This window comes from Colletotrichum jinshuiense, chromosome 1 (genome assembly GCF_051148585.1).
Source record: "Colletotrichum jinshuiense chromosome 1, complete sequence".
Lineage (NCBI taxonomy): Eukaryota > Fungi > Ascomycota > Sordariomycetes > Glomerellales > Glomerellaceae > Colletotrichum > Colletotrichum jinshuiense.
In genome coordinates, this window is record NC_139302.1 from 1822729 (window position 1) to 1836535 (window position 13807).

The window sequence follows — 13807 nt, forward strand, 5'->3', positions numbered from 1 at the left end:
CGGTGTGGGAGTCACTCTGGGGTGGAGGGGCCCGATAAGTTGCAGTAGACTGCGATGATCCAAGGCTGAGGTGACGACCTAGTGCAGGAATGTATGGTGCCTAGCAAGTCGACGGTTTGGGCAAGGTAGCGGAGGTGGTCACGGTCGCCGGATTACTAAGTGGAGGGAGAGTTCGGTCGGTTGCCTACGTTGTAGACGGCGAAAGCGGTATGGGTATGAATGTGGGATGGATGTATGGCGGAGATAGAGGGCGAAAGTGCGAGTGAACAGGTGAGAGTGTGGGATGTGGGATGGGCGGGTGGATGAAAGGCGGGAGGGAGTCGGACGGTTGGCAGTGGTAAGGCAGTGACTTCCAGGCTGCAGTGGGTTGGATGACGGAGGTGTTGGTTGGAAGGGTAAAAGGCCGAGTGACTTTGGTTTGGCGGGCACCACCAGCCAGGTCCCAGGTACCTTGTGCCACCTGAATTGGGGCAGCATGCCTGGGCTGGGCCGACTGGGCCCGTTCAGCAGGCGTCGATTCGCTGCCACTGCTGCATGGGGGGCTCTGTTTAGCACCATCGACGCTACGTACCAACGTGCTTACCATGTCCTCCAGGCATTGCAAGTGCGATTTGCAACCGAACGGAAAGCCAGGGGGGCCAGTCGCAGAGTCTCAGGACTGGCGAGGGTCACGGGTCACGGATGCTTCTATTTTGCGCTTTCTGCGGCACATGCGGAAGTGGTCAGGCAGGAAAAAGGAGAAAGGCGTGACAAGGCAAGGCACGGCTCAGAGGGGAGCACTGCGATGAGGCCAGTGCAAACGTCCCAGTGACTGCGTCCGACAGCGTGCAGGTGACTCCATGTCCTTGCGGCCTCAAGACTGCGTCGGCCTCTGTCCCTGCCCTGCCCTGCCTGTCCGGGGTTAGCAGTGTACCTAGGCGAATGGGATGAGTGGGTTGGGGGGCATGACTTGGACACTGAGCGACCTCACACACTTCCAGCTTGCCCTGAGCGCCACTTCTGCATTGTCTTCCAGGGTCGTCAAGCAGGGCGGAACCTGTCGGGGGTTCCTCGGCCGTGTGGTTCCAACTTAGTCATCGCTTCTTATCGATAAGGATCTGACTGAGCATTGCGGTGGTGGCGGGGCTCCAAACTTGTGCCGCACCTCAGTGTTCGCCCCTGCATTTGTCAGGCGGGAGCGGCCCGGCACTATGAGGCTCCGATGTCGCCCGTTGTGCCCACAAATGGGGTCGGCTCGGGTTGTCTCGCGGCCGCGAACTTTCATCTCAGCATGGCGCCGTGGTTCCGCGCCTTCGGAGACAATATTGTTCTCCGTACCTCGGCAAGATGGCATCATACACGTACTGTGTATCTTATATAGCACACCATACATAGCAAACGATGTATGAATGACATTCTTGTGCCATCAATCAGTAGTAACCAAACTCATGTTGCGGCGCCTCTACTTGGTCCTGCAGTTCCGGTAGGAATGTTTGTTGCGGAAACACTTCAAGTGTCTTTTGACTTTTAATAATGACTTCTTACGGTACACGCTGTTCGCTCCCATCCTACACGGCCGTCACATACTCAGACGTTAGGTGAGCCCTTCGCCGACAGAGTCCCGAGGTAACCACATTTCATACTCAACCCAAAACCGTGTCGGCCAAGGAGACTGCGCAATTTGTTAGCCACTTCTTCCCGAGACACAAAAATAGAGGCTTTTTTAAATCTTACCCTTGGTGCCGATGTTGTCGGGCTCGACGTGGGCCGACTTGACCTTGCCGTCCTCGATGACGAGAGCGTAACGCTTGCTACGGTCGCCGCCGAAGATGGCCGATCCGTCAAAGTCAACCTCGAGCTGCTTGGTGAACTCGGCCGTCGGGTCTCCCAAGAATCGGATCTATCACAATCTTAGCATTCCGTGGTTCCTAGCAAAGGCTCAACAACAATTCAACATACTCCAGTCTGACCTGCGGGGTCCAATTGGTCGCCCCAAGCCTTCATACTACTCAGCCGTCAGCATCAATCGCCACCCATCTAAAACAATCACTCTGTATCTTCCATGGGACACCTACACGAAGGGGTCGTTGACCGAAACAACAAACACGGCGCCCTGGTCCTTGAGCTTGGGGTGGTTGATGTACGAAGGGATGTGGCTCGCCGAGCACGCGGGCGAGAAGGCGGCGGGGACGCCGATGATGAGGCCGTTGTTGACCTTGGCGAACTCATCCGCCAGGTTGACCTTGTTTCCGGGGGAGTTCTCCACGAGGACCGGGAGGTCGGGCACAGCGTCGCCGGCCTTGACGAAGGCGCCCGGCGTCGAGTGGAAGGCCCTCGCCGGGACGGCGGGGCGGGCGAGAGCGACTCTTCTTGCTGCTGCGCGGAAAGCCATATTGAATGGGATTGAATATGTTTCAATTCTTGTGATGCGAGAAGGGGATGGCGATGGGGACTTGGGATGGGGATGGGATGAGGTTGGGTGAAGAGGTGATTATGATGTTTTTGCAGCTCGGAGCTTGGAGCTTCCCCAAGAGCTGAAAGCTTAGAGGGGCGCGTCTCCCCAATTGAGACATTCGCTTGGCTGAGCTCGAAATTGGTATGACATCAGAGCAACGTTGCCAGTGGTCAACACCACCCCTGTGAGACAATCAACAATGGAATCCATTGTTCTAAGCTTGGCCTCGAAGCGCACTTGCCATGCACGACACAATATTGTCGGCATTCAAACAGCCTCACCTTTCTTTTTCGCTTCTTTTATCTCTCAAGGTACTCGCTTTCTTTCAGCTCATCGCCATGTCCCGCGCACGCGTCGAGCATCGCAATTAGACGTCGGGTATCATTCATCATTAAGGGCATTGCACCCCGGGCGTTGCAGCCTTCTACTCTAATACTCTAATAATTGCCGTTTCATTATCTCCACCGCCAATTACCATCATCTTCAGGCGGCCGGGGCCTTCAACTCTTGCCTCAAACTCCCGTCGGCAGCCGGCTCGCCCACCTTGTACCTCTTTGACTCGAGACTGTCCGCTATTAGCATCATTGTGAGGGTGGTAAGGTAAACCAGCAAGACAAACCTCCAGACCAGATTGCCAGTGCATGTGGTCTTGAGCGTTGCAGCCCACTGCTTGATGCTATCGGCATCCGCCTGGTTCTGGTATACCAGTCTGCGTTCACATACGTCGAGGTTCTTGACCGCGTTTTCAATTTCCTCGACCACGCGCTCGACAACCGATTTCAGATCATTGTCTGTACTGTTCCAAAGACGAACTGGGACCACACTGAACGTCCGGCCCTTCCGCTACGAAGTCATCAGTCACGGCCCGTCCGAATGAGACGACATTGCTTACCAGCTCCTTACTCAATGAGAGCAGGTCGTTCGTTCTATTCCACCTTTGTTAGCCTTGGTCCATTGTGATACGACTATGGGTACAAACAAGCCGATAATGACACTGACCGCCTTCAGCATCAGCGTGTACGGCGCTGAGCCGACGACCGAGGACGACAACCGCACTCCCGAGGCGAATCTACTATGTCAGCACATCAACCCACACTCTATGAGCTCCTCGACCCTTACTCAGCTAAAGCGCAAAGGGGACCCGCGCCCCCCGTTCTTCTGCGAAGGCCCTCATAGTACCGGTCTGTGGGCACATTGCCGTTTTGGATGTACCTCATTTCGGAAGCGGTTGAGTCGATATAATCGAACAGGCTAACCCTCAGCCTCCTGCGCTGATCTGCATCGCTCGTCAGTCCTCGAGACAGCGAAGCATCAAACGGTTGCACCCACCCTTGTCATACTGCTCGCAAATCACCTGGGCGACCTGCTGGAAGTTCGAGATGATGGAGATGGTAGGCGCATCTTTGGGACCTTCTGAGAGTTGGAGAAACTGAGCGATGTACTCCTTTGCCTTGGCCCTGAACTCCTTGGCTTTCTCGGGACTCTCGTATTCCAGGGCCTCGATGTAGTCATCGAGCCTACCCTGCCATAGGACCATCAACGTCAAGGTGGCGAGTTTGTCCTTTGATGCATTCGGCCAGAGGCTATTTATCTCATTCAGAAAGTGTTGATATGGTAGCGACTTGCTTGTGAACACTTACCAGGAGGCGAGCAGGGCCGGGTTGGCTTCCGTGATATTGGCCTTGTCTTTGGGAGAAGGCATACTGCTGTCTACCCTTTCAGCACACCGAAATCTCAACCAAAGAGCCGGGGCTACTCACCGATCAACAATGTCGTTGAGATGCATCTCAATATCAGAGGCATGAACATTCTTCCCGGAAGGCCAGTGGCTGACCATCCGGCGCAGGTCTGGAATGACCATCGTCTGCCCGTCGAGCCGGCTGGCCAACAGCGCGCTTTCGGTATGTCCAGGCATTTCGCAGTTGCTCAAGAGAGGGAACTATCGAAATTGGGCTTGCAAGAAAAGAATGCGACTCTGCTGTCCGGACGAACCACTCGTGGTTCCTTTCGTCATGGGCATGTGCGTCTGGTTTTGATGAGCTCGAGTGCCGGTGTGGAGCATTGCGAGATTAGATCAATGCTGCCCAGGGGTGGTTGATATGCATCGAGGGGAATACTGCGGCAACATCACTGATCGTGGCCCTGTCAAGTGAATTGCCGACCGGGGAGAAGAGCCCTGTTTAATCAGATGATTGGCAACCGTGGGCCCGTGACAGGCGGACTGGCCCGCGTTACGTGCCCCTCTGGCGACATCGCAAAGGGTTAATTGCAACGACTGCCCAGCCACGATCCTAAAGTCCGCCCTCACCTCTTCACCGGGGCCAATGACTCGGTGAGCGGCGAGCAATGACTGTTTATAGCAACCATGAATAGAACCTGCCGGCAATTGCATGAAATGCTTTACAGGCAAATACTCCAGATCTTTATCCTTGATGGTCGTGCCACGGGCGTACAAGTTGCTAATAAGTTGAGCAGTGGCCCGATTGAAACCATGGGCCGTAATTTGAAGTAGACCCTGTCATTCACCAACAACACCAGGACGTCTGTTGCAACCGTCTTCATTCGGCGCCTCTGTCCGCTATAAAATGCAACTTCCCGGGCCTTTGGTATGAATTGGACGCAATAGAACTAAGGGAGAAATACTCTCCAGCAAACGGCAACTTATTCTTGTTTTAACTGTTTTTTCTTTCTCTTTTACGAAGCTGCTTAGGCTATTGGCAGAGTTCCTTTCAGATCATTCAAGCATGGTTACATGCGCGTGAATCTGGCGATGGGTCTGTCATCCACTATCATCTCCAATTAGCGGCGAGCAAATTCACGAGTCTCAGCTCATCCCCAACACTTCCAGGCTTCAATCACAAAAGAAACCGGGACGGCGAGGGCACATTGCTGTTGAGAGCGGGTTTCTATAACCCCTGGCCGCGGTGTGCATCTCAAGCCCTCCTGGGCCCAAATCGGAAGACGTGTAAAATTGGTCAGTGCCTCGATCCTCCTGGCATCATATTAATGACCCGAGTCACGAGAATTGGGGCCCTTGCGACCCAAAGCGGCAATTTCTTTCATTATTCCATAGCAGAGGATGACCGTAAGATGAACCAAAAGCGGCCTGTTCTCTCCTTGGGCCGGGCAACGTCTATGTCTCGGGTTGGCGACGCCCCCATGAAACTGTGCCTCAGTCGAATCACAGGAATGGACTTGAAAAGTCTACAACTGCAAGAAAGAAATCCCAGAGCAACTGTTACGTGCCATTCTCTGGCGTTGTGGTGATCTTCAGGCTCACCTCTAACAATCGTCTACCAATGTGTGTGTACGAGCGGAGGCGTACCACGAGCGGCACTCAAGTGAGCCTCTTTATGTTGCGGCCTCTTCAAAACTACCGCATATACCATGTAATCCAGACACGCAGAACGCATTGCTAAGACTAGGTTTAGGCCAGTCGGACTAAGACCAAGCCGCGGGCCCCAACGCAAGGGAAACATTATGCATCAGAGATACTCGGCCAAAAGTCTTAAGTTGCCATGATCAAAGTCGACAATGTTCGGTAGACAAAACAATTCTTTTCCTCCTCCTTCTGTTTCTTGGTGCTTCTCTGGTCACTCACCTCTGGCCTTCATTACGACTATTAGATATGTGAGACCGCTTCTGAGATGGGGGATCAGAGTTAGTAGGTTGATATCTGCAAGAGTTGATGCTGGTAAAGGGCAAGTCTTCTGTCGTCAACAGTTGCCGACCGATAGAAGCTGCTGTGTCTCAACAATGGTACTGTTTTTCAATGATGATGGCACGAACTCCCGATCAGGTCTCCCATTACATGCGAGACGATGTCCCACTTTGAATTAAAGTAAAGGTTACTTTTACCTGTTTAAACGATCTCCATGTATTACTCCAGAGCCATACATCGGAGTGGCTCTCAGTTAAATACGCGTTCAAGTCTCTTCTTAAACAAGGAAAGAGGTTCAGGAATCCTTCGGGACGGCAACAACGACGCCCTTCCCTCCCCCCTCGATCCCATCATCACTTACAATGATAATGTCTAAACCGCTTCGAGCAGGGAGGCAACGGGGGAATCAAGAAGTGGAACAAAGCTCAGTCCCGCACTCACAATTCAGCCCATCACGGCGAAACAATGCCCGCACCGATGTCGTCGGTGGCTACCGCGTCTAGACCCCGCTCGCCTCCCGGCAGTTCCTACCATAGTCCTCCCTTACAGAAGAGAATTGCGAATAGTGTCAAAGGTGGCGGTGGGGGTCGACCCAGCCGAGGTCAGACAGGGCTGTGCCGTCCCCTTGCCGCAGCGTTTGATGGATACGTTGAGACTCTTCAACGGGGGGGAGGGGGTGTCTCGGACGGAACAGCCAGAGGCCCATGCCGCCTTACGCGGAGTATCTTTGGGAAAAAGCAAAAAAAACCGCGATATTACGAGCGTCCTCCTTGTAACATGCCGCAGGCATGTCCAGCTATGAGGTTGTTACGACATAAGTACGCAGGCCCCCGCATTTGAGAGAACACAACGAGGCCGTAGGGGGAGTCAGCTCGTGTCAACCACAATCTATCGACCAATAAAGTTCCCGAGAGCGAGTCCCAGCCTCGAGTCAATGTTAACCAAAAGACCCGTCAACGCCGCTCCGTCGACTACAGAGTCTGTCGGCACCCTACGGGGTTTCTCTCCCGGGGAAGAGAAAAAGCAACGTCCCCCAGCCGGGCTTACTGGCTTAATTCCGGTTGATACTCAACTGCCAAGAGAAATAGAGCCAATCTCGAGACAACTCAACCAATGCCAAATAGAAAAAGGCAAAAGTTCGTCCGAAACCCCGCCGTCACAGTAGGAACCGATTCCCTCAACCGGCCGAGCTGGCTCATGGTAGCCAAGCCTCTTCGATCCCTCCACTTCCTCCCTGGGCCACTCGCCCTAGTTGAGACAACCAAGTACAATATAGGAAAGAACCGCGCGAACATCACGGATAACGGTGTCGTCCCCCCCCCCCCTTTCTCGACGACGACCCAAACCCAAGCAAATCCGCCCATCCATACGCATCATCCCATACCTCAAATCCAGCCCGCTGCCACACACAACCGAATACCGGTACGCGTGCAACACCAACAAGGCAGTTGTAACACGCCACCGAAACCCAATCATCACCATCGGCCATCGGCCACCGACACCATACCCTTAACCGCATCCTCAATACCCAACCAACCTACCCAACCCCCCTACTCTCCCAACCGGCACAAACCGCTATACCTTGCCTATACAAGCCATAGTAAAGAGGGGCAAGAATAAACCAAATGCCCACTCGCTCCTTCACCATCCCGCTTCGCCAGTTCTCGCACACCCCAACCGCTACGGCTGAAACACGAGAGCGCGCCACGAACAACGTGGCATACGGGGGCTCACGTCATCTTTCCCTCCCATCCCACCTCCCCCTCTCTCTACTGTAACCTTCTGGTCCGCAGTTGGACATCAGATGGAAAAAGGCTGGAACAAAGCGAGACTTCTCGCATTTACACACAAGGACGCTGACACATAAACCTAAACCACAATTGAGGCCGAGGGTCAAGGATAGTAAAAGAAAATTACAGGCGTACAAGGAACTGCTTGCACCACTCGATTGACCTCTCTGGAGTGGTGAAAACACCATTTGAGCATCACAAACCAACTCAGTTCGGTTTACAACTGGATCACGATATGCCAGTAGGAATGTGACTGTGAGAATCATCCACGTCATGCCATTTCTTCTCGTCTCTCTTCTACCTTATCATTTCAGACATGAAGTCAAAACGGGACATACACTAAAGCCGCCGGACCAGCCGAACACAACCCCGCGCTGTCATCGCGCATCAAAACTTGGACCAGGAAAACATATAAAAAAAAAGAGACCCAAACTAGCAAACGCACAAACGATGTGAACCTCCTGGCTCCGGCCGCAAAAGGGCAATTAAAATAACGTAGCAGGTATATGGAGAAAAAACCAGCAGACCGTGTCATTTCTCGACAGTATACTACCGTGAGACGAAAAGTCGACACGAAGTCAAGTTCCCTTATCCACGGTTGTCGGTCTTGTATGTCAGACCTAGTCCAGAGTATGCGGCCTTTTATACTAGAGCACGCAGGCGAGATCCAGGTCAAGGCAAAATAGGCAGGTGTGAGAACGCCGGTATGCGTAAGGATACTGAACGAGATGGTCGAGAAGTGAATTAAAGGCGGCCGTGGCGAGGAGATATTCGTAAACAGGGGTGAAGAGCGGGTAAAGGAGCATTTATGAATCCGAATGCAGGAGCCGGAAGTCGAGGGCGGTGTGACGAGGACGAGAACGTCGTGGTATCAGGATGCAAAGAGATGCCGAGAACGCCTAATTCCATGAAAAGCCAGTGAAGGGTATCTCCGAGAAAAGGTTACACAATCGAGGTTTGGGAGACCCGTGCGCTGGCGTTTACCACCCCTTCTTTCTCGCAAATCGCTTGTTCAACAGAGTGAGGACCTTGGTGACGTTGAACTGGACATATTCCAGGTCCAAGTCATCCTGGCCGTCCTTTTGCATCTCAAGCAAGTCGTCAAGCTTAAGATCCAACTCGAGAAGGCCACGATTGCGTCCTGTAGTTTGTTTGGTCAGCAAAATAGATTCGTGCACACGCAACAGATAAAACTCACCCTTGTAGTGAAGGGAGATGACGAAAGTTCCTGGCAGGGGGCTCGTGAAGTTGAAGTAGATGTTTGCCCTCCGGTTGTCGGGAACGTTGCTCTTCTGGATGACGCCCTCCTTCTCCAGCTGCTGGTGGGTGAACTTGTACGGCCCGAGAACCTGCTGCTTCTGCTGTTTCCGCTTCGTTCCCTCGCTTTGCGAGCGTACGTTGTGGAGGTAGCTCTTGTACGTCTCCAGTTGCCCGACGAGGTACGTGTTGTGGTCGCGGATCGTCTTGTAGACCTCCTCCAACTTTGATGTCTCCTGGATGACACCATCCTTGAGCGAGCCAAGATGCTGAAGCTCCTGCTCAACTTCATCGCGCAGCAGACCGAACTGGTCACTCTTGTCTATGACCTTCAGTTCCTGCAGCTGGGAGAGCAGTTCCATGGCCCTGATGCCCTTGCGGACCATGACCGCGTCGTTTCGGCTCGTAGCCGCCGCATCCGCGATCCTCTCGAGCCGCAGTGGCCGTCGAGCAACGCTGCTGTTGGAAGGTATTGATCGCATGATCTGCACAAAGACGGACTTGGCTTCCATAAAGTACACTTCCTCTTGCGTAATGTCGAGCGCCGCAGTCAAGTCGTCGATCGCCGTCTCCCACCTGCTGAAGAGGGGCAGGTTGATGACGCGGTTCTCCTTGCGGGGAACCTGCGCAGGTCCCACTCCGAGCTCCGACATGATGATGCCCAGATGCGAGCTCTCGTCCTTGTAGAGTTCTCCGTGGTGCTTCTCAATCAGAGAGTGCATGGCATAAATTTCGTTCAGCGTGATTGACAGTTCCAAGTCCTTTTTGGAGAGGGCAACGTAGTTGTCCATTTCCAAGCTCTCGTAAAAGTCCCCGACTTCGCACAGATCGAGCATGAACTTGTTGACGCGGTCCTTGTTCTGGTGGATGAAGGGCTGAAGCTTGGCCATGTAAGGCTCCTTTGCGTACGAGGGCTTGTTGGCCAGGTTTTGCAGCATCTTTGCGATCAAAGTCAGCGTTCTTCTCGGGCGCTCGGCCGGCTGGCCGTCGATAAGCATATATGACTTGGGCGTCACAATCGCCGGGTTGATGAATCGCAGGAAGAAGAAGCCGCCAATGAGAGTACAGATGGCCTGGTCGTTTGCATCGGGATACTTGCGTTTCGTCAGGCTGCGAATCTGCTTGCAAATCCACCGGATGCCGTATGGGGCCTCCTCGAGGCCGTCGATGATGGTCATCAAAAAGCCATTAGCAATCTCGGTGAGCATCGTCAAGCGTGGCTCGATGATGGCCTGGACCTGCGGGTTCTCGGCAGCCTGCTCAGCAGTGATGCCCTTGGGCAGCGAGACGGGAAGAGTGCCGGTATCCTCCTCAATCTGCTCAATCATGCGCTCGTAAACCTTGAGGGGGTTGATCTCCAGGTCGAGGTCCTTCAGCTCGATCAGGCTGTTGATTCTATCAGCCAGCACCGACTTCAAGAAGCTCTGACCCGGACCTCTCCGCGTGTACGTCGTCATCATTCGCGATACAGGGGTGTTGGCGCGCAGAAGGGACGAGTACTCGGGGGTGTTGTCGAATTGGTAGGTAAGAACGGACTGTTGGGCCGGGTTAGCGTGACTTCTAGCAAGGGCTGGAACAACATACCTGGAACATGGTCAACAGCAGGTGCTCTTCGCGACTCTCGTACTGGTTTCCGTAGATGGTGAACATGACGGTCTGCAGCAGAGAGTCGATCTCGGCCATGGATACCAATCGGCACAGATGCGCAATGTGTCTCGGTTCGGATTGCAGCAGGAACATCAGGTTGCCGTACTTCTGCGTCTTGTCGTCGTTGGGAAAAGCACCCTCTTGCATATCGGTAGCGTCTTCCAGGTGACTCGCGACCTCGTTCTGTTCCTCCAATGCCATTCGGTTCTGGATGAGGAGGGCGATTCGCGAATCGAGGTACCGCACGTCTTTTTCGAGGACGAAGTTCTTCTTCGATTGCGAGGAGATTTTGGACTTGAGCTCGCGAAGGATCTTTTGGGCTGTGAAGAATAAATTAGCGGGGGGTGGGTTAGGACTGCAAACGCCGCCTGCACATACCTTTGGCCAAGTCATCCTCAATCTCCAGGTCGGTCTCGTTCGCTGACATGGACATGTACAGCGCGGACATTGAGTACCGCTTCGATTGGCGGGCGGACCGCGATCCATCGTAGGAGGACATGGTGTTTTGGCGGGAAAGGGGTTGGAATGAAGAGGATGATGCTGTCGAAGCTCGTGAAGGTGTTTGGAGCATGACGGACATGTTGACGATCGCTTGAGGCGACGAGTGTGCGAAACAGGCAGGTCGCCCGACCGAACCCCTATACTTGATGGGGTCTCACGTCGCCTGCGATGAGGTTGCGATGGGCGATACTGGCGGATCGGTCTGCGACTGAATGGTGAGGGGATGAGGTAGACGGGGGGGGATGGTAACGGATGATGCCCGAGTCGTGTCGAGGGAGGACGGGGTCGGTTGGGGTATGGTTGTGAGTGTGTACGGGCACAATTGAAATGTCGGCCAGCGAACGCCACGAGATGCTGATTGTTATGCGAAATCCAAGGGTTGCAATGGTCGAGTCGGTCTCAGCGACGCCCAAAGACGGCAGACTTCGAGAATGTGAAGTTGGTTTTTCGGTGGTGTTTCGAGCGGAAGCTTCGTTCGGGAGGGGGGAGGCCGATGGATATTGCTTTTGGCACAGCTAGTTTGGCGGCGCGACAAATGAGGGCGCTGTTTTAGCCTTTGCAGGCGCGGCCGCAAATGTGTGTGGGCGGCGGTGATTAAATCCAAAGCGAGCCTATAGGCAGGAGCGGCGAGGTTCCAGATCTAGTCAGATAATCGGGACTGTTGTTGCGCAGCTAGGAGGTAAGGTAAAGCACGGGGAATTGGCTTGTTTGAGGCGTGATGTTGACGGCTGGCCGGCGGGCTGGCTTGTCTGGTGGTTTGCAAGAAGCAAGAAAGAAAAAAAGGGAGAGGATAGGATTAAAAGAGAAGGGCAGAGCCGTGTGTAGAGAGAGGGAGTGTAGTGTGTATGTGCGATGGATGTGTGTGGGATGGAGTGGGAGGTCTCCGGGGTAAGTAGATGCTGCCCGCCGTTCAAAAGGAAAGGAGGGGAGGTACAGCGAGGTAGGACTGCGTAGGGCGGCGGTTCAGAACGTGCGAGAGGAGGGACAAGAGCAAGTCGGACGTGTGTGACGAGGGGGGGTGTGGAAGCAGAGAAGCATAGGTGAGGTAGTGAGCGACGAGTCTGTACGTACAAGCAGGCAAAGTAGTGCAGACGGGAGAGATTAAGGCTCAGATGGATTAGATGGGTCAAGAAAGGGGATGGATAATTATTCGGACAGCAGATGGACAGGCACCGGCACATGCACAGGCACAGGCGCAGGCACAGGCGCAGGCGCGATCAGGCACAGGCAGACAAGACGAGGCACAGCGAGCGAGGCATCTCAGGCAGGTCAGGTCCTACACTACAATGGTCTGGAGGTGGGCAGGTACTCCGGGCAGCCAGAAGCAGGTAGAGAGGCAGCGGGAGGGTTGCACAAAATGGTGGGATTGGCATTATTGGAGGGTGACGGCTGGAGGAGCAAAGTGGGTGGTGGATGGATTAGGAGGGGGGGCCCGAACATGGACTTGGACGTGATCCTGGGCATTGAAGACTGGGAGACCCTGGGAAATGCTGGCCCCCGCCGGTACGTTCCTAAGTTGAAGAAGGGACGCGGGGCGCGTTGAGTGTTGTGCACTCTGGACATAGGTAGGCAGCAGGAAGAGCAGGAAGCTGAGGAACATGGAGAATGAGCGGTCCCGATGTAGCGCAGGGACTCGGGGAGGGAGAGAGAGAGAAAGAGTAAGAGGAGTGAGCGCGCAAGAAAGAGAGAGAGAGAGCGAGGGAGAGAGAGAGAGAGAGAAGGAGAGAGAGGGTGGGGAACGGACCCCTTGCCTCGTGCGTGCGATGCGGAGCGGTTCCTGGCTTCAGGCGATGGGGATGTGGATGTGGGCAGAACCTAGTACGTACCGGAGTACATGTCCGTTTGGGGCAAGATACAAAGGCCGGGGGCATCTGGTACCAAGTCTGAGGGAGCATCGCCGAGTCTGCCAGCGGGCGTAACAAAGGGAGCAGCCGATAATTGGCTGCTGTTGCTGCCCAGCACTGGCAACAGCAACGGCCATGGCCACGGTCAACAGGGTTGGCGTGGGAAGCCGGGAGCTAGCTGTTGGAATCGATGTTCTTGATAGATAGCGAGAGTGTTGTGTCTGGATAATGGTGGCATCGAGACATCCAGAGTGCAAGACAAGCAAGACAGGGGAAACGGGGAGAAGAAGAGCGGCGAGCCTGCATGTGGACAAGGCCATGTAGGAGGTGGGGCAGCATCACCCATCTGCAAATCTACAAGTGCACATCTCCTACTGAGACCCAGGCCTTTCGTGGCGGTTTCTTTGACAACAAGCGGTGATACACAAGCCATATCTTGCAAGGAATGAGCAATGGTTTGGCCGCTACAGGTACGCGGTAAACCATGTTGCTCGAAAATGCAAATTGGGTAGTGCGATGCACATGTCTCCCGCAATGTCTCTGGTGGCATCCTTGGGTATGGAAGCTGTGTAACATTCGCCCGTCTTGTTTACCACGGCTCTTTTGCGACGTGGCTGCGGACACTAACTAACCGGCGAGTGTGTCGACTGGCATATCCTGACGAGTGCTTGCT

General features: G+C 54.2%; 3 protein-coding genes across 3 annotated transcripts; all 3 read right to left on the bottom strand.

Annotated features, from left to right (window-relative positions):
- Positions 1-1622: 1622 nt before the first annotated feature.
- EsH8_I_000489 (Redoxin) lies at positions 1623-2371 on the bottom strand (the record flags this gene model as incomplete). Its single annotated transcript, XM_083267902.1, has 4 exons — positions 1623-1651; positions 1714-1879; positions 1939-1984; positions 2055-2371. 4 exons carry the CDS (start codon positions 2369-2371, stop codon positions 1623-1625), a joined length of 558 nt encoding a protein of 185 aa, XP_083118340.1.
- A 546-nt stretch (positions 2372-2917) lies between these two features.
- On the bottom strand, positions 2918-4349 carry EsH8_I_000490 (terpene synthase family protein; the record flags this gene model as incomplete). The annotated part of the gene is made up of 8 exons (XM_083267903.1): positions 2918-2999; positions 3054-3277; positions 3327-3360; positions 3414-3503; positions 3554-3710; positions 3764-4017; positions 4075-4140; positions 4195-4349. The coding sequence occupies 8 exons, from the start codon at positions 4347-4349 to the stop codon at positions 2918-2920; spliced, it is 1062 nt and encodes a 353-aa protein (XP_083118341.1).
- Positions 4350-8865: 4516 nt separating this feature from the next.
- On the bottom strand, positions 8866-11369 carry EsH8_I_000491 (uncharacterized protein; the record flags this gene model as incomplete). The annotated part of the gene is made up of 4 exons (XM_083267904.1): positions 8866-9026; positions 9084-10677; positions 10727-11109; positions 11168-11369. 4 exons carry the CDS (start codon positions 11367-11369, stop codon positions 8866-8868), a joined length of 2340 nt encoding a protein of 779 aa, XP_083118342.1.
- Positions 11370-13807: the final 2438 nt, after the last annotated feature.